General features: G+C 28.7%; 2 protein-coding genes across 4 annotated transcripts; both read right to left on the reverse strand.

Annotated features, from left to right (window-relative positions):
* Positions 1 to 1,360: 1,360 nt before the first annotated feature.
* LOC111316097 (uncharacterized) lies at positions 1,361 to 6,071 on the reverse strand. Of its 3 annotated transcripts, none has more exons than XM_022918112.2 (8): positions 4,736 to 6,071; positions 3,974 to 4,054; positions 3,776 to 3,864; positions 3,601 to 3,675; positions 3,194 to 3,255; positions 3,033 to 3,098; positions 2,413 to 2,550; positions 1,361 to 1,747 (listed from the first exon to the last, which is right to left on the reverse strand). In XM_022918112.2, the coding sequence occupies exons 1-8, from the start codon at positions 4,856 to 4,858 to the stop codon at positions 1,653 to 1,655; spliced, it is 729 nt and encodes a 242-aa protein (XP_022773847.1). In that variant the 5' UTR covers positions 4,859 to 6,071; the 3' UTR covers positions 1,361 to 1,652. The 3 variants fall into 3 exon arrangements, with proteins under 3 accessions (XP_022773847.1, XP_089609436.1, XP_089609435.1); XM_089753310.1 differs by having other exon boundaries at positions 2,383 to 2,550; XM_089753309.1 differs by having other exon boundaries at positions 2,380 to 2,550; positions 4,736 to 5,398.
* Positions 6,072 to 6,206: 135 nt separating this feature from the next.
* Positions 6,207 to 13,235, reverse strand: LOC111316906 (uncharacterized). The gene is made up of 13 exons (XM_022919138.2): positions 12,395 to 13,235; positions 11,834 to 11,912; positions 11,637 to 11,693; positions 10,994 to 11,049; positions 9,911 to 10,142; positions 9,465 to 9,551; positions 9,296 to 9,373; positions 8,729 to 8,812; positions 8,524 to 8,588; positions 8,258 to 8,453; positions 8,061 to 8,149; positions 6,823 to 6,937; positions 6,207 to 6,485 (listed from the first exon to the last, which is right to left on the reverse strand). The coding sequence occupies exons 1-13, from the start codon at positions 12,931 to 12,933 to the stop codon at positions 6,450 to 6,452; spliced, it is 1,713 nt and encodes a 570-aa protein (XP_022774873.2). The 5' UTR covers positions 12,934 to 13,235; the 3' UTR covers positions 6,207 to 6,449.
* Between the last annotated feature and the right edge of the window lie 14,457 nt (positions 13,236 to 27,692).

The following is a 27,692-nucleotide window of genomic DNA, read 5'->3' on the forward strand; positions in this document are numbered from 1 at the left end:
CTTTTGCTCTTTATCTACTTACCATAGATCAAGAAACAAACACACAAACACACACACACACATATATATATATATGATCTATCTTTTGATGAATAATTAGTGTTATATATGCATATACGTCTACATATATATAGTTCCTGATTTGAAAAATATTCGAAGACAGGTTACTCCAACTTGAGATTAGGACGCGTATATATAAATTTGTATTATACATATATAGTTGATCTTATGAATTAATAATGGTTCATGTTAAACACCTAGAAATAGATTTAGGACATCAATTATTGGCTAAGTCAATAGCAAAAACATTCGAAGACAGGCAAGAGTTGATGATTATATACATATATATATATATATATATATATATGAGGAGAGATCCACTTATATTAATATAAAATTTTTTATTTTTATATTTTTTTATTATATCTAAAAGATGAGATTAAACTTCTTTTTTTTTACTTTTTTTTCAATATTTTGATCTATTAAAATTAATGGTTAAAAAAATATAAAATTAAAAAGTTTTACACTAATATAAGTTAATCTCTTTCTATATATGTATATACATGATGTTACATTGATTTAGTAGTGATCACTTTGAAATTTTTGTTGTTTTACCAAGAAAAAGATTGGTGTAAGTGAAAAATTAAGAGTAATAAGCTAGTATCATATAGAATTTGGATCCAAAATTCCAAATGCATGTACAGAGATATTTTTGTTTCCTTTATTTTTCAAATTTTATTCTCTGAAAATGGTATTGACATTTATGTAATCCAAAAAATTTACTAATAAAAAACTTTTAAACAAGTAAACAGGTGTACTATAGAAACAAGTTTGAAATTTCTTTTTAAGAAAGTAGGAAGTTTTGAGCTTTAGATTTGTTTAGACGATCATGAGTAGGGGCAAATCCATAGATGAAGGAGAGTTATGTTTGAACGTTTATCTGAATCAAATGAAATATAAAATGCTAAAGAGAATTGAACGGAATTGTAATCGTTTAGAAATATGAATTATAAAATGCTCACATTGGTTCAATTTGGATTTCAAGTTGTTCCCTCCTATAACTTTTTTTTTCAAGATAGTCATACAAAGGGGGGAAAGAAACACAAAACTTATCACCGTTGTAAACAAGGCCCCTCTACAACCTGACTTTTTAAAATAGATTAAATTGGTTTTCAATTCAAATTCCCGAAAGTTTTACTTGTCTTAACAATCATGAATCAAAAGGAAGATGTAAATTTGATCTTGCAGCATCTACCGAAAATTTTCACGTTTATCTGACAAAATGATTTCCGGTTAACTGGGAACCAAAATAAAATGAAAATCTAACTGGTTAGTAATTAGCATGCAAATGTATTTAAGATAAAAATAAAAGAATGTATTGCTCTATTATTCCTACAAAAAAAAAAAAGTGTAAAAATTGTACAACTTTTCCTAAGGTATTGTAAAGAGAAAGACTTGTCAGAATTCACTGAAAAAACATTCCTACACCACAACTAAAAACGACAAAACTGCAAGCAAGCATGGCTGCTATACTTTCTCTATTTGAAGCAAAAGACGATTCCCCTAAATATCGCCAACTAAATGAAGACACAAGCAGAGCAGGCATCCACATATAATGTTCAATACCACACCAACTACAAGATGTCCGCTTCTCAAGCAGTGTTTCCTTGGATTGGCCCATCTGGCCTGAAATAACGACCACGCCCACGGCCCCCTCTTCCCCTGCCACGACCACGCCCTGTAAAAGCTGAAATTATTTTACAAATATTAGTTCCCATGACTTAACAAACCTATGACCAGCCAGTCAAGCAACGAAGAAACACAAATCATATAGTGCCAACGACATTAGAAAGTATAACAAACAAACACCAATACAATCTAATGTAAAGCCATTGCTTATAACAGTTGCAAAAGGATGGCATTTCATATCAAAAATAAAATATTAGGAGTCTGCTCTTTGCAGATATTTATGATTTGCCAGTTCATGCTCGTGAGATTTGCATGATCTTCAACGTACCATGAAACATGGCTTAAGGCAAGAGGGTAGATAGTTTACTCCAGTCAATGTTTATATGCTGAAGAGAACTACAGAATGCAACAGAAATAGCTAAGTCCTCAAATATTCCAACTATTTTAATTAGAAAACCATTTGGCATAAATATATAGTGCAATTATCTGATGAATTTGGAATGTTTAGCTAGCATATTTCCCAGAAGGTAGTTAACTTGTTATTTTGCTTCTCAGAGAGGAACTTTAACGTTAAAATCACACATGCCACTTCCAAGATAGAAAAGTCAAAAATTCATTTCTCACTGCTCAACAAGCTAGCAGTGAACAAATACAACATTCTTCGAACTCTGTTCCAAGGCACAAACTTACCACGACCTTGGGGATGGGGTGCATCAGACTCACCATAGTGATAGTATCCTCCAGCTCCATAGCCTCGCCCTCGACCCCGGAAAGATCGCCCTCTTCCATGTCCTCGACCTCTGCCACCAAAACCACGCCCACCGTCCCAACCATCACCATTATATTCCCCTACTCCATTTCCTGTATCATAAAAGAGGCAGACCAGAACGCACCCAATGAGAGCATATTTACCAAGTTATACAACAGTACTCAACATGACAGCTTCAAAAGTGGTAGAATTGATCAAAGGAACTTCTCTTGCAGTTTCAAAGAGAGATGAAGAGAAACAAGATTTTTCTTTCTTTACCCTTTTTTCTGTTTTAATTATTTAAATACTCAGAAAGCACATATATTGCCCACATACTAGAAAGATATGGATGCAAAAATAAACCAAAGATCAATGCAACAATAAAACAGAATAAAACAATATAAAATGGGCAAAGAAAAAGGGAAGTAGATGCATGATTTTCACATGAACTGTGCACAAAAAAGGAGTCATTAGATGCAACATTAGGTCAAGTACATTGCTTTTGTGACAATCATTATAATACAATTAGTAAAGGGAAATGAAAAGTTGAAATATTCAAATTGAAAACCATATATGTTATAGTAGTAAGAAATACCTCTACCCCTAAACCTTCCTTGACCACCTTGCCCCCTTCCTCGTGTCCCTGGTGAAGCCTCTAAAGCTAGACAACATGAAAATATTAGATATTTTACTAACACATTATCTTTTTTTTTCCTTATTTTGATAAGTAATTGTTCACCAAACAAGATTGCTTACTTCTGTCATCTTCATATTCATTTAAGGGTTTCACTTGATCAGCCGGAAGAGGAGGTTGATATCTGCATTTTAAGAGTAATCAGATATGATCTAAGAATCACAGTTCAAAACCAAAGAATGGAAAAGCTCAAACATATTCAATATTTCTCAATGAAGGATTAAACATTTGATATTCAGCAATCCATATTACATATAGAAAATTAAAAAATATTAATAACTAAATAGTGATAAAAAAGAAAGAGAGAGTTCCTCAGATAAAACAAAAAGACAGGACAAGGGGTCACCGGAAGTGAATGTCTAAATCCAAAGAAGGAAATTTGATTACAACATTGTAAACAATTAAAAATAAGTGGGAGCAGACACCAATTCTCTCAAATGTAAATAAAACTTAGTTCTCAGTTATTTACCCTGTGGAGGACGTATCCAGCTCCTTCTTTGATAATGTGATAGTGATCATTGATACATGACGAGTAGTCTCCAGACTATAATAATAAGACAGAAAACCAATCATCCTGATTTCTATGCTCTAAGAATACATAATTGCAAGAAATTAGTAGCATAAAAGAGTCTGCTGTTTCATACGGAAGGAGGCCTTCTTCTAGTGGTTCCCACATGTCTGTTATATCGGTTGATCCAATTGAAGTATTTTGATGAAGATCAGCAATTCTCCTCTGAAAACAGAAGCTTTAACGTAAATGAAGAAAAATGACATATGCATATCTACTTGTTTATATGTGTTTGAGAAGAGTGCTGAAAGAGAGAGAACCATCTTCGATCTACCTTGATTAGCTCTACAATCATCACAGTCTTATTAATGGCTCTGCCCATTGCTTTAAGAACAATCTCACTGGACCCTTTCTCCTACATAAAATGACTTCTTCATCAATAAAAATTAAAGAACGGTCACGAAAATATCATGGCCAATCCAGAACAAACTAAAAAACAACAAAAACCAGAGCAAAAAGTGCATGAAGGAATTTTGATAACAGCCTTTTTTTTTCTTCCAAGGCAAATTTTAAAGGGGAAGTTTTTCTAGTAATTTCAAATTGCAATCATCCATTAATATCTTACCACAACATCAGAATTAGCTTCAGAAAGCATACTTAATCGAATTTGAGTAAAAAATACAATTTCCATTAATCAAAACTTAAAAGATCTCTTCAGCCAGTAATATGATTTCCATAACTCAATGTTATAGCCAGAGCGAGAATCTGTTAGTCGCTATTGAGAGCACAACCTGTTCAGTAGAACCGCAGTCCAAATTCCATTTTGTTTCTTAATTGTAAACGAAATAAATACCCTATAGAGGCCTACTGAATTTGATGACAGCCGGAACAATATTGCCACTCTACCCTTGTTCTTCATAACCAAAATACCACCATAAAAATATACTTATAACATATAAATTGACAAAAGTTACACCTTTACAGTGTTCATTGCTCAGAACACATTTCATCCCAACAATTATATTAAATATAACATATTTGTGTTGAAACAAAGTAAAATATGAAGTAAAATAAAAATTAAAAGAGAGAAAGTTACTTGAAGGAGAGTGGTGGCATAGGAAATATAATTCCTCATTCTGCCTTGAGTAGTTATCCTAATTTCATTTTCGTTTATTGGAGTCTCTGTTTTTGGTTTCTCCACCCTCTGGTACCTATCCATCGACTGTTTCTTTTTTTTTCTTTTTTTATTATATTCCCCCGACCAAATCAATCAAAAACACAACAACCAAACAAAAAGAATTTTGGGTTTGTTGGGTTTACTGTTATTTGAAAGCAAGACAATGAAACTGAAACACTCTTTTATTTTCAGCCAAAGTGGTTTAAAACTGCAATAAATCTCTCTATCCGAAGTTTGAATGACAAAAATAATTTTTCAGAGAGAAGTTCAAAGCACAGACGAAAAGGTCGGGTCTAGTGAAACGGTTTTTTTTTTTTTTCGGTGGGATTTTGTTTTGTTCTTATATGGAGTACGATGATATATGAGAATTGAGGATTTTTTTTTTTACGAAATTCAGTTTCACTGCCACTTGAGAGAGAGAGAGAGAGAGAGAGAGAGAGAGACAGCGTCAGAGTTGGTCGCGGTCTTTCCGCCGATTGGACCGTTCTCTCTCCCATCACATTTCTCACGGGCTAAGCCTTTTTGATTCAGCTCAACCCAACCCAGTCTAGCCTGATCAGCCCCTACTAGTTAGGTTTTAAGCCCAATTTTCTTTTTTTTTAAATCCAAAAATTTACTCCTTTGTAAAAAAAAAATCAAAAAATTTAATGCCGTAAACTTTTTTAACTTCTATTAACGAAATTAAAAAATTAACAAATATCTCAATTTTTTAATTAATTTTTTATTTTTTAATATACTTTAAAAAATGTGTTACTTTATTAATTTTACAAATTCTAAAAACTCTAATAAAAATTTGATAATTTTTCTGAAAAAATTTCACGTATTACTGGTTAACCTACTTCTTAGTACTTACTTTGTTATGGTAATTTTTATTTTCTTCACTTATTTATTAGAAATCATGAATTGAATTTGTTGGTAATAAATTGTCCTACTTATCCAAAAGAGAAAAAAAAAAAATTGCCAACATCTTTTGAAAATGAAGGTATTATTTATGTTAACAAGCATGATTAGCTTTCTAAGTTGTCATTAAGGTTACTACTTAAAGATCTCCTTAAATTACTCTTTGTTTCTATTTAAAAGGTGAATCCATCTGATAATTCCAACCAGATATATGTTTCAATTTTTTACTTCTTGTCATCATTTTACAGATGCACCATAATTGGATTTCGTAACTAGAGAAGATTTAAGAAATTATTATTAGAACTCATGGATAAAAATTAAGCTTCTTCAAAATTAAGACAAACAATGTTTTATAATAATATAAATTTATAGTGTGTCATTAAGGGTATTATAATCTTTTCATTTAATCTTTTTAATGCCTCTGAGACAAAGTGCTTGTTGTTGAGATTAAAAAAATACACTTAAAAATATGATAAAAAAAAAAAAAAAGTTAAAAATTTTGAAGTAGTTTAACTTTGACCAATTACAAGGCATATTCCTTGTGCAAAATTACATAACCAAAAAAGTGTAAACAAATAACATTATCTTACATTTAAGTCACTGTGAAAGGATTAAAAAAAAAAATCTAAACTCAGGACAACACCAGTTCAGAAATAAACCTACCATCCATCCAGACATCATGAGAAACAATCCACGTTGAAAAATATCCCGAATCCATTCTCCGAGTTCAAGTTCAACCTTTAAACCTCGCTTCATACTCGTGGGGTTGCTGCAAGCGTTATGAAAAGTTAATAAAAATAACAAAATTACTCGCCTAAAACAGAGAATCGGGAATACCCATAGACCAAATAGAACACCAGAGAACATACCAACAGGAAATAGTAAATAACTCCTTCAGTGTGTTTGTGTCCTTAATTATCCCAAAAGACAACATACAACAATTTCTAAGTGATGGACCAGCTAGTTTAAGCTGATGTCTCGACAATAAATTAGTAAACAAGGTTTACGGAGACCATGGAAGCAGAAAGTATTAGACTGAAAAAGGAATGCTGAATATATTTTGTTGTGGAATTTTCAAAGTACGTTAGGGTGGAAAACACATTTACCATAAATACAGCTGATATTGATCGGCCTGCAAACCATCTCATGTGCATTGCACGTTGAGCTTTACCCGCTGCTTCGGCAGAATCAAATCGAAGATAGACACAACCCAAACTGTTTCTGCAGAAAAGATGAAAAGGTGTTACAAGAAAAAACATTTTCCATTTAACTGCAGTTGGGAAAAGGCAAACCAAATCCATCTTTCCTCCTAAAAGTTCATATCATCAGTAATTAATAAAATTCGAATTGGGAAATCTGACAAGTTAAAATGATAAAGCCTAAGAAAGCTTTAAAATACAAAATAGGGTTAATGTTACCAATGGTCTTGAAACTACACTAAAATGTTCAATGCAATACATGAAATATGAACTATGAATCTGTTAACTAATGTAATACTTGGAGGATTATTTATCTGTTACATATCATTATTTGAAGTTAATCACATTAGGGATGAGTATCACATTAGATTTATAATTTATATACCACATTAGAGACTTTTAAAATTCATGTATCATATTGAATATTTCACTATAGTTTAAAGGTCATTCATAACATTAATCCCACAAAATAAGATGTCATTAGTCATTGATAGGCACCTAAGAAGCAAGTCAAGTATGCTGAGACCACTCGAAGTATGTAAATTCCTACCTTATAGACAAGAAAGGTCAAATATCACCAGATACAGACTATGCACAAGGCTATAACTTGCACATGTATGTCTAAATAGTTTCTTAAAACAATACTAACAGATTAATAGAAATAAAAAATGTGACTATCTCCTCACATTAGATAGCCCTATATTTCCAATCTATAGAGAACCTGATTGAAGAATACAGATTTCAGTATCAAAATCCATTTGATAGTCTTTCCATACATTAGTATGTATAAAAACACAGGTAATTTGGCATGCTAGGAATTCTAATGCAAAATCCTGCAATGGGGAAAGCAGAGTACAGATATGTCACAAGACTCAACAGTTCCTTCCAATGATAGCCATCCAAAATGTGTGCTCAATTAGCAATTTATAAATCAATAGAGTTATCAAGTAAACCAAGCATAGATTGACAGAACTTTCCCCTTGTTCAACATAGATACACCATTCGCTCTTTTATTAATAAACAACAAAGAATGGCTATAAAATATACTTATCCACATTTGGAAAGAACAATGATGAAGTCAACTACAAAACAAAATGGCTGTAAAAAATTAGTTTATCCAATGCAATAGATAGTGTAATGCTTACTTGTCCACATAAATATGTTTCACCCTGCCATATTTGCTGCATTCTTCTTCAACATCCTCTTTAATTTCCAAATCAAAATCTGGTTCCATCTGCAATAGAGAACTTACAGAAAACCACTACCTTGTACAAGGAAGTAATAAAGAAAGAAGACAAAAATTACAAGGAAATAGCATGTTTAGAACAGGAAAAATCCAAACCTCAGTTGCAGGATCAAACATATTCTTCAACAGCAAACACTCACTGGGCTGTCCAATAAGATCAAGGTTTGTAGTAGACATGATTGGAAGTAGAGCTGGTGCTGGATGTGCAGCTTGGCCATTGACTGGTAATGTAACAGCCTGTGGATTTGAAGCTGAACCATTAAGGAGGGGTACTCCAAGGGAGCCTGTAATGCTGCAAAACTATTACATTAGATACATAATACGATCAAACTGGAAAAGACCATTTGAAAGTAAAAACCAACCTTGTCGCAATACCAGAGCGATCCAGTTTCTGCATAAGCAATGCTCTTGATTGAGCATTTAAAGCCTACATAAAAGATACAGGAGCCAATTAAGCAGGAAGAAAAAGAGCAAGGAAAAAAAACACTTCCTAAGCAACTACTATTAGAATGAGACAAACAGGGAACAAATCTATAAAAATCAATATTCATTAGCATTTAAACTCACCAAGCCACCACCCTCATCATCATCAAAGTCAGCAGATTTTGCAGCAGTATCTTGGGTGCCAACATGATCTGTAACAGATGAAACCTACATGCAAATTTAACCACAAAGATGTTAATTTGGAAGACTACAATAAAAAGACAGTTACAGGGTTTTTTTTTTTTTTTTTTTTTTTGGGGGGGGGGTTGGTTAATGTCATGAATAGCCCCTAAACTATAGTGAAATATTCAATGTGGTACATGAACTTTAAAAATCTCTAATGCGACACTTAAACTATGAATCTGTTAACTAAGGTGGTACTCACCCCTAGCTTGACTAGCTACAAATGATGACACAAACAACCCTCCAAGTACCACATTAGTTAACAGATTCATAATTCAGGTATCATATTAGAGAGTTTAAAGTTCGGGCACCCCATTAAACATTGCACTATAGTTCAAGAGTCATTCATGACATTAACCCCTTTATTGCCAACAAAAGCCAGTAATAGTCACAGAAGAAAAAACACACAACTGACACTGAAATTAGTTATAACATAATGCTACAAGTTCATGAAATTAACAAGCCTACCTTAATGGTTCGACCAGCAATCTCCAGTTTTCCATTCAATGCACTTTGTGCTGCTTTTGCATGTTCAAGTTGAGCAAACTGTAAAAAACAAACAGCAAACAAGTACATGCATAATTATTACTATACAGGAAAAAAAAATTATGAACTCAAGTCTTCAGTTATATCTAACCTGAACAAACCCAAAACCTTTGCACTGCCCAGTCTCAAGGTCAAGTGGTAGTTGCACAAGCTCCACGGGACCAAAAGGTTCAAATATCTGAGCCATTAACATAAGATGAGAAAAAGGTTTGAAGTGAAAATCTTGTACCTTTAAATAATAACAATGGTGATAATAATAAAATAAAATAAAATAAAAAACAAATAATATCAACATGGAAAAAGGTTAATGAAAACAAGACATCTCAAACACATTCATGAAACTCCTTCCAAACTATTTCATAAGCACCTACCTAGAATGTGCTTCATCCACAATTATTCTTTTAACAACAAGTCAACAATCCAGTCAGCAATTCAAACGAGAGTTTAGAAAACATAAAAACATAAATGCAGTCATTCATAAACCAAATCAAAGAATCGTAACTTCCAATTCTGCTAATGAGCTAATGATCCTATTACCTGTCTAAGCTGCATTTCTGTCATATTGAAGTGCAAGTTCCCCACATATAATTTTCTATCAACAGCTCCATATGGTCCGGCAACACCACCAGCGCCTGCACCAGAAGTATTGGACTGAACAAGATTCTTTTCAGCCTCTGAAGGTTTAACCATCACAGGTTGACCAAGAAGCAGTTGACCAGACAATGCTATTGCCATTGGAACAGACATTACATCATAAAACTCAATATACCTGCAATTTTATCAGTGACTGCAATTACTTTATCTAAAAATATGAGGAAAAAATTACAAACAAAACTTACAAAGCATACAGCAAAGAGATGTAGGGAAAGAAAAACTGTAATGCAGAGAGCTCATGCTGAGTATCTTTTGTTGAATCTGATGTCTCATGCAATAAAAGATGTTAGCTCAGCATAGCATTAGAAAAGCATAATAAATATCATACACAAAGATAATCAAACAACACAAAAGGACTCGAAAAGGAAGTTAAGAGATTAGCATGTCCATTTCAATATCAAAAGAAAGTAAAAGATTGGGAAGGTTCCACCTTATAGCTTAGATTATACTCATAGAACTAAGATATCAAAATGAACCCTGAAGCTACCAAAATCAAAGATGAAGAACAAAGAAAACACCTCAACCCCTCCCTGTCAACCTCAACAACCAAAAGATTGAAAAGGAATATATTAGAAGAAAAAGAAAAAGCCTAGCAATGAGTGTTAAGTCATTAAAAAATCCATTTTTAGATTAAACTGTATGTAGCATCTTTAAATCCTTATCAGAACCACTAAAAAGTTAAGAATCGGAATAAGGTACCGATGTTTATAAGTTGCCTTTAATGCAAAGAAAATTCAAAGCAAAAGAGAGGTGGGAGAAGGAAAAATTCAGGTTCATGTCATCTACCTTGCAAACGCAGCATGAATTGATTAAACATGAGTGCTATTCCCATCATCCCCATCATTATCGCATTGCTAGTGCATTTAAGAATACAGTTAAACTTGATTCTTGAAAACAACGATGCTAATACTTATTTCATAAGACTGCAAAAGAAAGTATAACTTTGTTCAACATACAGTCACATACCCAACTCCCTTTGATCGTCTTGAATTCCTATCCATGATCAGCCGAACATCCCTCACCTGAAAATGATAAAGGGAAACAAAAATATGAGATCAAACAGAAAATAATAACCTCAAAAAATTAAGCATATGGGGATATTCCAGACTTTCAAGCTTCATTATGAAACACCTATCAAAGGGGTGTCTGCAAGATTATATTGCTTAACACGTGCTTTTAACTCACCCCACATATATAGTATGTTGAGACACAAGAAAGTCATAATACTACTCGTAACTGAAGGCAGAGGAGCTTATACTGCAAGAGGAAGCAGATGTATCTCAATAATATGCATTCGTATCATTCTAAACATTGTTTAATACATTAACGTATAGTTACTGTCAGAAATGTATAAAGACACAAACGAATTTGAAGAAATATTGCAGACTATGCAATACAAGATTGCTACATAAAAGAAATCCCCTTAATGTGTCTTAATGGAAATAAACTTAATATTTCAAATATACATTCAAATTTTCAAAATCATTCCATTAAATTTTTCCCAAACCAATTAACATAGATTCCTGAAGTACTTCAAAGCAAGGGTGGACAAATTATAGTACAACCTTCACACAAGAAAAAAAAAACAATCAAATTAAACCTGACTAACCTTGCCTGCTTTTGAGAAGAATTCATAGACATCTCTCTCAGTTGCTTTTAGAGGCATCTGTCACCAACCAATTCAAGTAGAACAATAATTAATAATTAGAGAAAAATGAAAAAAAATGCATCTTTGTACACACATAAATATAACATTTATGCCTAATAATCCTTTAAAGATGAAAGCAAAATATGCAACGAATCTACCTGGTAAGCAAAAACAGTTCTCTGGTCCCTCTCAGGATCAGCTTCAGGCTCCACTGCTTCTTTCTTCTCCTTATATCTCCTACAACATCCATATTCATTAGATAATTCAGAATATCACCAACACCATGCCCTAAAAATAACAGGTCAGCACAAATCTACAACAGCATGCCATCCACATCATATTAAAAAAATGCACATCCAAATGGCGCAATAGTTCTATAACGCTAAAGGATACAAGTTAGAAACCCTTTCACCCCATTTCTTGCCATATCAATTACTAAAATAAACGAATTCTGAAACATCAAAAAATAGCATGAACTTCATCCCAAAGGGGTGGATAATGAGCACCCAACTATGTTTCTGAACTTGCTTAGATCATGACAAAGACAAAACAATTGCATTATAAAAACACAATGCAAATACATTTTTAATTGAGCTTAGCAGTCCTCTAGTCATCTCTACAATCGACATAAACAAAACAAAACAAAACTTCCAGATTGATGCTAAAAAATTCCTTTTGCACATATAATTTACTTAAAAAAAGAAACATTATAAGGATACCTGCTATCTCTTATGTCAATTTCACGTTCTCTCTCTGGCTCGCGATCATTCTCATGCCTCCTCGACCTACTACTGCTTCTCTCTCTCTCCTCTCTTTCCCTTTCTTTCTCCTTCTCACTTTCCCTCCTCTCTCTCTCCTTTTCCCTCTCCCGTTCCCTCTCCCTCCACTCCCTATCTCTCTCTTTCTCCTTATCCCTATCTCTTCTTTCTCTCTCCCTTTCCTTTTCGCTCTCTCTACTACTCCTCCTCTCTAAATCCCTATCCCTACCCCTGTCTCTCTCCCTTTCCCTTTCTCTATCGCGGCTGCTTCTATGCCTATCCTTATCCCGATCTCGCCTCTCCTCGTCGTCATCGTAGCGGCCGCCTCTCGATTTCTTGCTGCTGCTCTTGCCTTCATCATCCTCTTCCTCTCTCGCGCCATCTCTCTTCCTATAGCTTCTCTCGCTCTTATCCCCCGATTCTCCGTCTTTTTTCTTCTTCTTCGAATCTTCCTGATCCTCCACGGTTTTTTCCAAATACTCGTACTCATCGAAATCCATTTTTTTTTTTTTGAAAATTCGAAGATTGCAGCTCTTTTTCTTCAAGGTTAATGAAGTTGGAACCTTGAACAGATGAACTAAAGGAATAGGGTTTGGGAAGTTAGGGTTTTGATGGGGCTTCAATTGAGGGGTTGGGGTTAATTTTGGTCCTCGAAATTTGGGAAGGGGACTTGGGTGTCATTTGATGAAGTCTTGGGTTTAAAGAGAATTTGCAAAGAAGTTTGAAGTCCGAAGAGAAAAAAGTACAAGCGGCGAGTGATTCCCATTGCCACTTTGGATAGAATTATAGTTATAAGAATCATATTAAACATTAAATCATTCAAAGTTTTAAGCCAATAATTCAATTATCGGGTTAATGGATCAATTATCTATTTAATAAAAATGTTATTAAAAAATTTAAATTTTAAATTTTTAACTAAAGTTATAGTTTAATAATTTTATCATAAAATTATAAATCTTAAGATATATTATAAACTACAAATTTTAAAATATAAAATTCATAAAACAATTAATTATTAGTTAGAAATGAAATTACTTAATATTTTATTAAAATCATATTTTATATTTTAATAGTTAGAAATAATATTTATATTTTAATAAATATAATAAATTATAAATAATCATTATTTATATTTATTAAAATATAAATATTATTTATTAATAAATAATAATTAATCTTTATGTAATAAAAAAGAAATATCTGTATATAAAATTAATAAAAAGAAAATATTTATATTTATATGAAAATTAGTAAAAAAAATTAAAATCATTTTTATATTTTTATATGAATGTAGATTTTTTTATTAATTTTACATATATACATTTTCTTTTATTAATTATTTTTTATCATGGTCAAATAATTAATCATTTTTGTTAACATTTTATTTTTTAAAATTTTATATATTATTATTTTTATATTTATTTTTAATTATGGTATCAATTAATAAAATTTTTTGTTAGATCATCTTTTTTTTTAAAATTGCTTATTTTTATATATGTATAATTTTTTTATAATATTATTGTCCATGTATCAAAATATACTAACATATCATTAATATAAGGATACAAGAGTTTTGATAGTAAAAAATAAGAATTTTAGGGCTTATTTAAATGAAATAGTGGTATAAGGGTTTAGTTAGATTATTTTAAATACTTAAAGAATTTTTTTATATTTTACCTAAATTTATTAGTTAGTATTGAATCAGTCCGGTTCAAAAAAAAATCGTTCAATTTACTAATTTATTATATAAACCACCGATTCACATGGTTTAAAGTAATTTAATTATAAAACTGATCTACTTATAAAATCGAACCGATTTCAACATCGTTTCATAAGTTCACCTGGTCAAATAAATGGTTTGGTTTGATTCGGATAACTATGAATAGAATATATAAACCTAAAAGAACCTCTTGATTTCAATTTTTTTAAAATAATAATAAAAAATGTAACAATTTATGCTGCTTTTTATTCGAAAAATTAACATATCAATCATAATTTTTTTAGAAATTAACATATATCAGCGTAAATTAAAAATTTTATTTTTTAATTATTAATTTTAATAAATTCAATGTAAAATCCAGCGAAAAAAATGAGTTAATTTTATCTTTAAATTTATTAAAATTTATTATTAAAAGAATATAAAATTTTTTAATGTAAATTAATCTCTTAAAAAGAAAAAACAACAACAAATATGTCTATTAAGATTTAATTTTTAAAAAATAACGATTAATATCTTGAAAATTTTTTCATTAAAATTTTAAGTTAAAATCATTTATTTTTTTCTTTTCTTTATCATCCTTTATTTTTTTGAAATTTCAATCTCTCTTTTTAACATATTAATAGTGTGTATATATATATATATATATATATATATTAACAAATTAAAGAAAGAAATAAAATGTCAATTCATTTTTATATTTACTAGTTTGTGATTCACGTTATGCATGAATTAACTTTATTTATTTAATATTATTTAATTTATATGTGTAAAATATATATAATAGTTAGTTTATGACATATCTTAAGTTGATTTGTCAAAATTAAGATAATATGAACTAATATAAATATTAATTAAAAAATTAACTATTAAAAATAAAAAGATAATAAGAGTAATAGTTATAGAAAAAAAAAGTTGCATACTTTCTTTCATTTTCCTTGTCTAATTTTTATTTAATACAAAGATAATAAAAACATGATAAATAAAGATTTTAAAAAAAAATTATTTGTCCAAAAAATTAAAAAAAAAATAGTTGATTGTTGACTTACCAATTCAAGATCACATAAAGCATAAAACATCTAAATATAATATTCAATAAAACATCTAAATATAATATTCAATATAATTAAAGGAAATATTAAAGAGATGTTGTCCAATTACACCCTAACTAAAGGACATGTTAAAAAAGAGATTTGAAAATTGTAAAATGATATACTTATTTTTTAAAGTTTATTTGTTGTAAGGTAAAATTAGATTTGGTTTTGTTTATTTTCTTAATTTATTAGATATATTTATTTATTTTCATTATTTTCATTTATACTCCTTTATTAGTCCATTCTGTTCTTTTTTTTTTTTCAAGAAATAAAACTTTTCTAAAATGACACTGAAAATCATATAATTTAAGGAGATGGGATAATTAATATACGCACTAAAATAAAGGTTAAAACTGTATAGTCTTAAAATCATTTTCATTATCTTATACTTCAGCCCGAATTTGATGCTTTGCTTTCTTTAAAAACCTTTTAATATATAATTCATTTAATTTTACAATCCCACATAACTGTCACAATTGGGAAAGATAAATAAGAAAATATAATCATATATACAGATCAAAACGTGCATGCTTGATTCAAAATAATCTTTTAACATTTAGTATATATTACATATAATATTAAAATGGTAATGTTAAATAATGAGATTTGAAGCAATGGTTTTGAAAAGAACATCATTCTAATAATTAAATAGTCTAATCAATTTCTAACCAAGTATCCAACTAAAATAAAAATATACAAATGGAAGTTAAATTAGAAAAGAACTATACCAAAATAAACCTTTATATGCAAAAGAGAAATTAGAAAATAAAATTAGGAAAAACAATTTATGTTCTTTTCTTTATCTAAAAAAAAAAAACTTCATTATAATCTTAAATTCTCTTTAAAAACAATCAAATAAGAAATTTTTTTTTTTTTTTGCAAATATTGAAAAAAAAATACTATCCAAACAAACTTATCATATTCAGTTTATTGATTAATTATGATAAACACACTATTATTATTATTATTATTATTATTATTATATAAAAAGAGCTTGTGCATACAAAAAAATTCCAAAGACACATATGACAAATCAAATGGACACTTATAATAAGTTAAAAGAAAATCTCAAAGAAATCAAGATTACAATAATTAGTTTGAATAATGCAGAAAAAAAGCAAGAAATAGAGAAAAAAAAAAAAGCAAGGAATAGATAAAGTGTAACACGAAAAAATAATAAATTAAAGTTGATAGTTATACACATATATTTTACCTTTGAAAATCATGAGTGCTACTACCTTCTCCTGCATTTTTGAGACAGTCATAAAAGTTTTGAGATTGCTTAACAAATTTTAAAAAATTAAAACAAAGAATTGCCATCAATTATTTTTTGTTAGGTGTGATTGACCATTTTAAAAACTTATTATTTTAATAAAATTTGAAATTAATAAAATTTATTAAAAGGATAATTCTTGGGTTTGTAAAAATAAAGTCGAGTTCAAGAGTACGGTTACGTAGGGTGATTGCACTAAAATTTTAGTATTTTCTTAATCATTTTTAGTGTAATTTTTGTTGCAATTTGGTTTATTCATTGCAAATTTTGGCAAACATACTCTTAAATACATATATGTTCAATGTATAGTTGAGAATATGAAAAATGAGAAATTTTGGAGATTTTGGACTCATTTTGGAGGATTTTTTGTGCAAAAATATAGAAAATGCCAAAACTAGTGTGCTTGTTAACCATTATCATCTATGGGGGTTTTTCTTAACATTTTCTTTTATGATTTTTTAGCTCAACTGAACTCGATGGAACCTTATTTCAAGTCTTATTACTCATATTTTTTATTTGAAAATGCGTTTTTTAGCTCATCAATGCATTATTACCTTTGTAATATTTTTACAAGTGCTTGACAGGTAATAGGTGCACTAGTATAGTTGGAAGCTATTTTTGGACTTGCAATTTTTTTGAATTTTTCCAAGGTTTATAATGTGTCCACTTAATGGTCTGTATTTTGGCAATAAAATGAAGGAAGAATTATTTACAATTGGTACTAAAACAAGGGAGCAAAGTTTAATCAATGCCGTTAGTTGCATGGACTATGAGATGAAGAAATGTGGCACCAAACTTGAAAATTCAAAGAAGGACTAATTGGAGTTGCTAAGCTGGCTATTTAAAGGCTTTCTATTGGTTATAATGTTGACTTTTTAGAGCTTATTAGATCATAAGAAAAAAGTTTGAAGTAAAGGAAAGCTAAATGTAGCAAACAAGCAAGTAAAGGATTCAAAGAAGTTGAGATAGAAGACTTTAAAAGGATGGTAGTTTCTTGGAGTTTTTCTCAGTATGTTTAGAGGCTAAAGTACCTTTTATTTGCCTATAAATAGGGAAGAGTGGCCAAACATAAGGAGCTTTTAGATAGATTTTTAGTTTTTTAGTTTTAAATTTCTATACTTCATTTTCTTTACATTTTTATTTTCTTCCTTACCAAATAAGGCTATTTGGCAGCCAATTTATTTTACTTTAAATGAAAATTTAACTTTCTTACATTAATTTTCAATGTTCTTTTAGATTTTTTCAATGAAATTTCAAGAATCTTATGTTTTTGCCTTCAATTTTCATTGATTTCACATGATCATCAATGTTGTTTGGTAGTTTTGATTTTTAACATTCTTGCAATGTTTTGATTAGATATTAATGTCTAACTTGATTTTGAGCCAAAATTTTTTTGTTAGTTTCCTAACTGATAGATCTTCAAATTTATGTTCAAATTTCATCTACAAAATTTTAGAAAAATCTCCAAAGTTTAAGCTAAACTCAGTTGGTAGAGTTGGATCTTAAATGAGTAATAACATATTAAAGGACTTTTCTCCATATTAACGTTTGGTTTGCAACTTCTATACTTTACACTTCTTAATTCGTGTGCTTACTTGTTTAGATTCAATTTCTTGCTTTTAATTCCATGATGTTCAATACTATTTGAATAATTTTTTCTTAAAATCTTTATTTTTTTTAATGCACTCAGTTTTTATTAAAGTTCATTAAGCTTGTTTTTGCATTGTTTCTTTCAATTTCTTTATTGAATTTTATAGTAATCTTGTAGGTCTAAGTTGCTTTGATTCAGTTTTAGTTTGTTTACCTTTTAGAAGTGTAGATATAATTTTTTCTCCAAGATTCGATAATTTCTAAATTTGAAATTTAGTTTTCGATTTTGCTTGTTCTTGTTAAATCATGTAATTTCTCTTCATTACTTGCTTTTCTATTTTGTTTTGATCTTAGTTTACATTCTATTCTTGCAATTTAAAAGTTGTTTGGATCAAATTTTAGTAAATTTCTAGATATTTCTATTATTAGAAGTTGAGAGGTAGTAATGGTAGTTATTTTTTAGGTAGTTATTTTCGGTTATAGTTAGTTATTTTCTGTTAAAGTCTTTTAGCTACTATTTTGTTAGTAAATTGTTCTCATTATTCTCAATTCTTTAGATTAGAATTATATTCAAAGTATGTTGAGTTCAATTCAATACATTTTAGCTACTGTTTTAGTTAATTTTGCTCGTTTGCTTATTTTACATGTTGCAACTTAGGAATCATATTATTGTTTTTGGTTTTATTCAATTATTTTTATTAGCTTAGCCTAGTATACACCTTTCAATTGAATCAACTTTAGAGGGAATGTGTGGATAATAAGTAGTTAGATAAGAATTCTTTAGCTAATTATCGTGGAAACAATATCTTAACTTTCGATTACTATTATTACTTGAACAAATTGTACGCTTGCAAAAAAAGTCTCAATCAAAGAGAGGTATTAGCGCCCTTACAATGCTCATTTTAAAAATGGTACCTATTAATTATATGTTATCTCTTAATATTGATAAGAAGTGACTTTAATTTTAATATTTAAAATACTTCATTTAATTTCATTCAATTTTGCAAATTTTATTTTCCAAAATATTTTATTTAGGAATAAAATGAAAATTTTAAGTTTCAAAACATTTCATAAATTTTTTAATATTTAGGCAAAATTTCAAAGAATATTCCTCCACTAAAAACTCTCATAATAATCTTCAAAATCTAGCATAATATTTTTTTATAATAATAATTGTTGAGAAACCCTCCAATATTTTGGTAAGGCTTCAAGAATTATTTTTACTTTAGAGTATTAGTTTTTATTTCTAAAAAACAATTTTCAAAACCACTATTTATTACTTTATATTTCTTTTGACAATAATAAAATGCAAATAATGTAATATGAAACAAATGAATGAAGCAAATACCAATTAAAATATGCAAATGATCAATTTAATTCGTATCATAAATTTTTAATTTTATCTCTTTATGTTAAAAAAATATTTAATTATATAAGAAAGTTTATTTAACTTGTTTTGGAGAAATCTCTTTAATTTTTCGATATCTAGGTAGAATATAAGAAAATTAATCTTTCACTTATGAAATTTTCATAATTAATTTTTGAAAAAAGTGAAAATGATATTTCTTAGTTAAAATAATGATTTAAATTCTCTCCAATATTTAGGCAAGGTCTCCAAAATTATTTTACTTAGAAATATTATCATATATATATTTTTTCTAGAACACAATAATATTAATTATTCTATTTATTGTAATTTCAACAATAAGCATTTAAAATCTTTCTTTTTCTTATCAAATTTTCACCAAAATTTAATTTATTTTTAATGCATGCCATCTTTTTAACGTGCATTTATATAAAGAATGAGTGCATAAATTACTAGAGTTCAATAGATTTACCCCACCAAAGCTTTAATGATGGAACCCAAAATCCACAATTTAGTAAGCCCAAGGAATAGAGTTATTTGGCTGAAAATAATTTTGGGTTTAAGAATCAATTTGGTTCAAGTTAAGTCATTTGGTAGCTTTTTTTTTAATTTTTATATTGATTTGAATTTGTTTGATTTTTATACTGCATTTAAACGTTTCAATTTAAGCCAGTTTAAGCGTTTTAATAGGAATTGTTCAAATTTTGATTCAAATTAATCATTTTTTGGGATATTTTGCATGGGCACAACCTTAATTCAATTTCATCTTTAGATCAATTTTGAATTAATATTTAAAGGCCCAAACTCCATTCTTAAGTCTAAATCCAATTTTTAAAGCCTAATTCTATTTTATTAAGATAAATAATTTAATTAAGAAAAAAAAAGAGGAGAGCGTCAGCTACCATGACAGCCTTCCATCCCTAAGTGCCAAAACTTTTCTAAACTTGCAAGCCTATTTTTAGTTATCTTTTTTTTCCCTCATGTTTTACCCATTCTGACTTTAACTCAATTGATTAAAGACACCAAATTAGAGACAACTTTCATTCGAATCAAAATATTTTCAGCAACCATTACTACATTTCTGCAGCAACCATCCAAAAACCATTTTATGAAGGGATTAGAGGTTTTTTTCTACAAAAAGAATGAAATTTAGAAACAAAAAGAAGATGGGAGACCAACACCAATGGAAAAAAGGCAGAAACAAGAAAATTGAAATCAGACCTTGTTAAGCATTCTAATGCTCGAGTTTTGAAAATTAAAAACTTGATCCAAAATAATCTAAATGATAATAGCAAATTGCAATAGAATGTTTCAAAACATTCATAACAACTTTCTACATCAAAATTACACACTTTTGCATAATACTTCCATAGATTTCTAGAACATTTTTATAATAACTTAAAAACATGTCTATAATTTTGATGTTTCAAGACAAACATTAAAATAACTAAGAATCAAGCCAGCCTTGCTCTAATACCAAAGAAGGATAATATAATAATATAAAAACAAAATCATATATTGAAAATAATATGAAAGACTTATTTAATTTACAGAAGCAAAACAGCAGCATTTTTGTGAAAGTGTTACGAAAGCGATGACGACTTGATTCATTGGTCAAGGATAAGATCACACATTTAAAACTTATCTATTATCCACAGCATAAGTCTTTAAATATTGAAGCATAAAATACTTTAAAGAGTTTACAAGACATGTCTTATTCCTTTGCTTTGCCAATCTTTCTTTTTTTCTTTTTTATTCTCTATATAACTTATCACATAGTCACATACATGAATGAAGCTTATCTCATATGTTGGATGAATACTCTTTCATCATATTTCATCATGGCGAAAAGTCGTGATTTGTTTGAAAGAGAAAAAGACTTCAATAATCGAAAATACCATTTTCATTTTCATTTTTTATAGTTGAATTCCATTATTCATGAATGAGGGAATGGTCTATTTTGATGGAACCACTCCCTTTTAACTGCTTAAAGCAATTTTGATTCAAAACCAATAACCATAAAAATTGCCTAAGGTAGTTTGCATTTTCTAACCACCCATTTTAGGTGTTATATTTCAACAATTTCCACCTTGGAATCTTAGAAAAGTTATTGTTTTGTTTAATGGTGCTTGATGATGTTTCTTCTTCTTCAAGTTTGCTTCTTTTAAAATTGCTTCTTTTTTGCCTTCTTATTTTTAGTATTATCTTAAAAAACAATTTGCATGCATCAGTTCTAAGTTGAGAAAGCTTGGATATGTGAGCTGAGTTTTTTTGTGCTTCATCCCTTATGCACCATTGACTATAAATTTGAAGATTTCTTTCAATAAGTTACTCATTACTTTACTAACTTGTATCATCATGAACATATATAGCAAACAATTAAGAAATATATATTAGATAAAAAACATGATTTTTATGAATAATATACCTTTCGAATGCTTCTAAAAGCCTCATGCTTCCTAAGAACATCTTTTTTCACTAATTTGACTGTGGCACAATTTAATTTTTAGCAGTTAATTGACATACAAATTCAATGGCGAATGCAAATAATTAAATCAATAATAAACAAAAGCATAAATAACATGTCATGTATTACATACCTGTTTTCATAAGAAGCTGATGCATTTTTCGTATTGTCAATTTCCATGACTTTGCTTTTAATTACTTTATGCTATGTTTAGATAAATATTAATAAATGAAAGGAAAGGAAAATAAAAGAAAAGAAAATTTTTTAAAAGAAAGGAAATGATATATGTAACTCTTGTTTGGATAATTAAAATTAATAAAGAAAAAGAAATGAAAGAAATTTTAACAACCATTGTTTGGATAAATAGTAAAAAGGAAAGGAAATGATTCATTATAATAATTTTTTTCAATTATAACCTTTCATTGCTTGTGATTTTAGAGCACTTTTGGATCATGATATGCTTGCTAACTTGTCTGGCCTCACAATTGCTGCTATATCAATAGTTTTTAGTCAAGTGAAACAGGAAAATATTTTACAAATATACATTGATGAATTTTGAGCTAGTCTAATATCTCATAAACCCAAAAAATATATCTATTTATATTCACCCATTCATCAAAATCAAATCACCAAAAAATTATAAAAATTTTTTATATTGGAATATATATATATATGAAACTTACTTGAAAAAAGAGATGACTTTGAAAAAGTTACAGAATGATTGTGATCTACTTAGGTTTTTTATATTAAGTTTTTAGTATTAATAAAAAGATAAACATAATAGTCTTTTTATAAAAAATTTGTTTTTCAACTTTCTTTTCCTTAGCTTTTCCTCCAAATTGGGATTTTAAAAAAATTGGGTTTACAAAGGAAACGAAACGTTATTTGGTTTCCACATCTTTCCCTTTCTTTAAATTAAATATTTATCCAAACAAGGGAATGAAGGTTTTGTTTCTTTTACTTTACTTTCTTTTCCTTCCTCTTCCCTCAATCCAAACGCACTGTTAATGTGCTATGCTAAAGCATTTTCCTTGTCATCACTCTTTATGACTTAATGAGTTTTCTTATCCTTAAAACATGGTTTAATGTTTTCTACATGGTTGATCTTTTCACTAATTTCATTATGCCCACCATATTGGAATTTGGGAACATCATCATCCCTAAAATTCATTCTTTCAAAGTTCAAAAGAGACCCATGTTATTTCTTGAGGTATCAAATAAAAATTTGATTTTTTTTTGTCTATTACTTGCTTTAAGCTCTTTGAAGGAATATTAGATATACCCAATGTAGAGCAAACTTTTAAAACAATACTCAATTTAAAATCAAAGTAATATCTAAACCAAACAAACTCATTTTGTGATTAAAAACCAAGGGAAGATAGAAGCTTATCAAACACCTAGATTGATAAAGTTCTTGGAAAGCAAATACCAAAGGCTACAATTTTGAATACACATGTTGCAATTAATGAAACAAAAAAAAGTTTTGAGGTTGCTAATTCACTCCTTTTTTTATGCTAATTTGAAACAAAAAAGAAAAATATCATGAAATTGTGACTTAGATACACTGTAGGAATGTGAATACCAACAATTTTTTATGAGTAAACATTTGTATTACCAAAGGAAAAGTAGTACAAACTGTAACAAAGTTACAACTGTAGACATAATTCAAAAAAATAATCATAATATTGAGACATTTAGCTTGCTAAAAATGTAGTACTAAGCTTTTCATTTACATAACCATAGGCAACATTATTCAAACCATAAAGACTTAACTTTATGGTATCAACACTACTATAAAAAATAGTCGAACTGGAATTAGCAACAAAACCATAGATCCTATTATTTCGCACTTTTCACAGGTAATAGATTAAGGCATTCCAAGTTAGGTTATGCATAGAATAACTTAAAATTTTCAAACAATACTATAACATTTATGTTATAATTTTTCAAAACAAAAGAGAAATGAAACATAAACTTTATAAACGAAAAAAAAATGACTAAAATCAATAAATCAAGACAAATTTACTAAAAAACCTAACAGATTAAAACAAATCAAAGTCACAAACCTGAAATGGAATGTATATCTTAACATTAAAAAATAATAAAACACTTAATAGATACAAAGAATCAAACCCACATCAATAATTTCAAGATTTTTAATGGGCTCTCTATTAAGTGAAAGTGAGAAATTAGTGAATATGCAATCAGTAGCAAGCTCACCATACTTTCAACATAAAATTCAATGCAATGTCAATTAGACTAAAGAGTACAAAAGTAAACAATTACAAAGAGTGCCTCTACTAATGCAGTGTCACCGACAAATTTCATTTTGATTATGACCAATGAATCTAACATGCAATACATTAACTAAATTGACATTTGAATAATACAAAGAAGTCAGAAATCCTGCTAAGTGATAGTAATCACACTGATAAAAATATTAAAAATAATAAAACTTTTTCATCCCTTTATTTCTACCTTATCATTGGGTATCTTTCCAAATTTAACATTTAAATATTCAAGGCAAGTAAATATCATTTACAGAAATAAACTTGAAAAAAATTTTGTAAAGCCACATATTGCATTTTTCATCTTTCCACATTTAATATTTAAACTTTCAAGTTAAGTAAATATCATTTTAGTAGACATAAACTTGAAACCATATCAAATACCTAACTTCATCTTCTTTTCATATACCTCATTTATGTTCTCATCAACTTGCCAAGATACATTCATTTAGTAATTTAGATATACATATTTTTCACCCTTGATGTTTAAAAAGAAAAAAAGAATTCAAGTACTAAAAAACTCACTCAAAGGTACCCTTGATCAAATATTACAGAAAATATCAAATTAAACTTAAATCACTTAGTTATAGTTATGGGATTAAACAAAGATTTAAGTCAAATGTTCTCATATAAGAAATATGATTTAAATACAGTAATACTAAAGGCATTTTCTAATACATATAACAAATTAATTTTTTTTTTCAAGCAACCAAATTTTAAATGCAAACAAAAAGTTTAGCAAAATACGTAAGTAAATCTCACCTAAAAATCAAGGAACCTTTTTCTCAAAATCATCTTAGTACCTAAAAAGATAAAAATATCATTTTCCTTAATTATTACTTAAAAATCGAACCTTGAAATCTTTAAATGAAAAACCCTTTAAAATAACCCAAACTTAATAATCCACTGTATGCGGCACGTTTGTATGTAATCAAAACCTTCAAAAAGTAACAAAATTATAAAAACTTGTCACCATATATAAAATTTAGTCCATCTATCTTATAATAAAACAAAAAGTTAATAACAACTTATATCCATTGCTTCCAATTTTGTATAAAGTTCAAATCCTATCGATTTTGTCAACATATAATATTACTTCACTTGAATTGTTCTAAAATCTTACTTAAACCGAACTACATTTTCCATGCACTTGGCAAGCAACTCTTGCATCTATAACCCAAATCCAATTCCTTTAAAAATATCAATTAAATGAATAATATCAAAAAACATAGATATTAAAATATTAAAACTACAAAATTAATTCATTTCTCTCTTAGTTTTCTCTATTTTTCCAATAACTAAACAAAATTTTATCTCATCAAATAATTCACCTATTGTATATATGTATATACCCACACCCACCACCAACAACTTTTATGATTAAATCTACTATTTGTATATATTGTATTCATGGAATACAATAAAGCAATCTAAACCTAAATAATAAATCTACTATTTGTTCTTAGTTACTACATCTCAATCTATAGACAATCTTATAAACATAGTAAATCTTTATATAGTAATTAAAAAAAGGTAACTTTGGATACAAATGAACCTATTTCCCTCTATCTCTCGTCTCAGATGAACAAAGATTGGTATACATGTTCATGTCCAATCATTCTATATAAGAAGACCCAAAAGGATTGAAGTCATTTCCTTTATTTCAACTCTTTTTGATATAACAAAGTATTAAATCTAGTTTAATGAAGGCATGTTAAATCAAAATGTTAATATCTTTTTAGAAATAGAAAATTTTCACCAAATAGAAATGTAAAAATATTCATACATCCTTTTTTAAAGGGTAAATATTCTGAAAATTAGAACAAAAAGGAGAAACATAATGATGTCAATCTATTGCATATGGTAAATGCCTTAACTTTCATTCTTATTACTACTTTCAACTCCAAATAGAAAAATCAAAAGAAAAAGAAAACCAATTGGAAATATCACAAATATTCTCGTGAAACTTTCCATAATGGCTATCATAACTTCAAATTGTTTATAATAGAAACAAGCATCATTTTCTATTGTTTGTTTAATGGAAAAAAATTAACAAAGAATCCAAAAAAAATATAAAAATCTAACAATTTGAATAGCTCAATTTCAAAGAATCCATCATCAAGCTTAGTCTTTTCTTTTTCTTTTTCTTCTCCTTATTCTTTAGCCTCTTCCCACCTTTTTTCCTCACGTGAAAGATTGATTTGTTCAAATATGGTTATCAAGAGATCAAATAGTTGAAGGTAAATGATTGAATGGATTAGGTAAAGCAAGTGGAGATAATGTGAAGCACTTAGTGGATACATGAATATTTTTATAAAATTAATAAAAAAAATTAACAAACCCCCCCCCAAAATATATATAAAAGTTGAAAAAAAATTAACCAAAAAATTAACAAAAAAACCCAAAAAATTTGAAGAACAAACTAACAAAAAATCTAAAAAAAAAAAAATCTAACCTTAAAAGTTTTTAGTAAGGTTATATATTTAAAGGTAGCGTAATGAAACAATAAAAATACTATTTAAACCTTGTGAGTGCAATAATGGTATGCGAGATAAATAATGTAACAATTAACAAAATTTAACCATTAAAAACAAATTACATGATGAAAACAAAATTCCAATAATAGCTATTACCTTCTTGATGTTTACCATTATAACATACTTCACTTGGCAACTTTGATGATTTAAACCTTATATGTGCAATAATAACATGTGAGAATAAGAAACTTTAAGTAATAAACAACAGGCAGAGGAAAAGCAAAATTCTAAGAAAGAGCTAATACTTTATAGATATTTTCTAGCATAACACAATTGAATTCATAAACTTAACCTTTCACTTTGGCAAGTTGCAATTTTGTTGAGACTATTGACTAAAATCCTATAAGAGATTTGTTTGGGATTTGTTAGAGATTTGTTTGAAATTTATCAGATATTGCTTGATGGACAAAAAGACTTGTAAAAGAAGAATTCTAAGAGAAAGAGGATTCTTAATAGGTAAGTTTGACTTGTAAGAGAAGAATTTTAAAAGGAAAATGATTCTTAATAGGCAAGTTTGACTTACAGGAGAAGAATTCTAAGAGTAGAGAGATTCTTAATGGGCAAGTTTGTATGGTTATAAATAGGTGAAGTCTCTACAAGGTTAGGTATGAGAAAAAGATGTAAGAGAGTTGTAGGATTTTATGGGATAGACACCCTATAGGAGTATTAGAGCTCTACGTTTTATGGATGTGTATATTTGTTTGTGAGTAGATTAGAAGAGACTGAGAGGGTCCACATAGGTATGATGTATGGAAACATATGGGTATGTATTTGGTTGTGTTGAAAGGGTGCACAAGAGTTTGGGTTTGTGTTTGTTTGGGTAGAGAATACTTCATAGGACTAGAAGAGATTAAGAGTATCTTATGAGTATTGATTGTTGAGTGAGGTTGATGATATGATGTATGTTTGTAATTCTCTACAACTAGT

Source organism: Durio zibethinus, chromosome 24, assembly GCF_047325235.1.
Source record: "Durio zibethinus cultivar Kanyao isolate XHJ-2024 chromosome 24, ASM4732523v1, whole genome shotgun sequence".
Taxonomy (NCBI): domain Eukaryota; kingdom Viridiplantae; phylum Streptophyta; class Magnoliopsida; order Malvales; family Malvaceae; genus Durio; species Durio zibethinus.

What these genes read in the sequence shown, in the direction of transcription:
- LOC111316906 (XM_022919138.2), bottom strand. Translation starts at nt 12,933, where the DNA reads ATGGATTTCGATGAGTACGAGTATTTGGAAAAAACCGTGGAGGATCAG. An exon ending in AAGGTTTTGGGTTTGTTCAG is followed by an intron (nt 9,374 to 9,464) that starts GTTAGATATAAC and finishes TGTTTTTTACAG; the next exon opens with TTTGCTCAACTTGAACATGC. An exon ending in ATGATGAGGGTGGTGGCTTG is followed by an intron (nt 8,589 to 8,728) that starts GTGAGTTTAAAT and finishes TCTTTTATGTAG; the next exon opens with GCTTTAAATGCTCAATCAAG.
- LOC111316097 (XM_089753309.1), bottom strand. Translation starts at nt 4,858, where the DNA reads ATGGATAGGTACCAGAGGGTGGAGAAACCAAAAACAGAGACTCCAATA. An exon ending in ATGCCACCACTCTCCTTCAA is followed by an intron (nt 4,055 to 4,735) that starts GTAACTTTCTCT and finishes CATTTTATGTAG; the next exon opens with GAGAAAGGGTCCAGTGAGAT. An exon ending in TGATTGTAGAGCTAATCAAG is followed by an intron (nt 3,865 to 3,973) that starts GTAGATCGAAGA and finishes TTCTGTTTTCAG; the next exon opens with AGGAGAATTGCTGATCTTCA.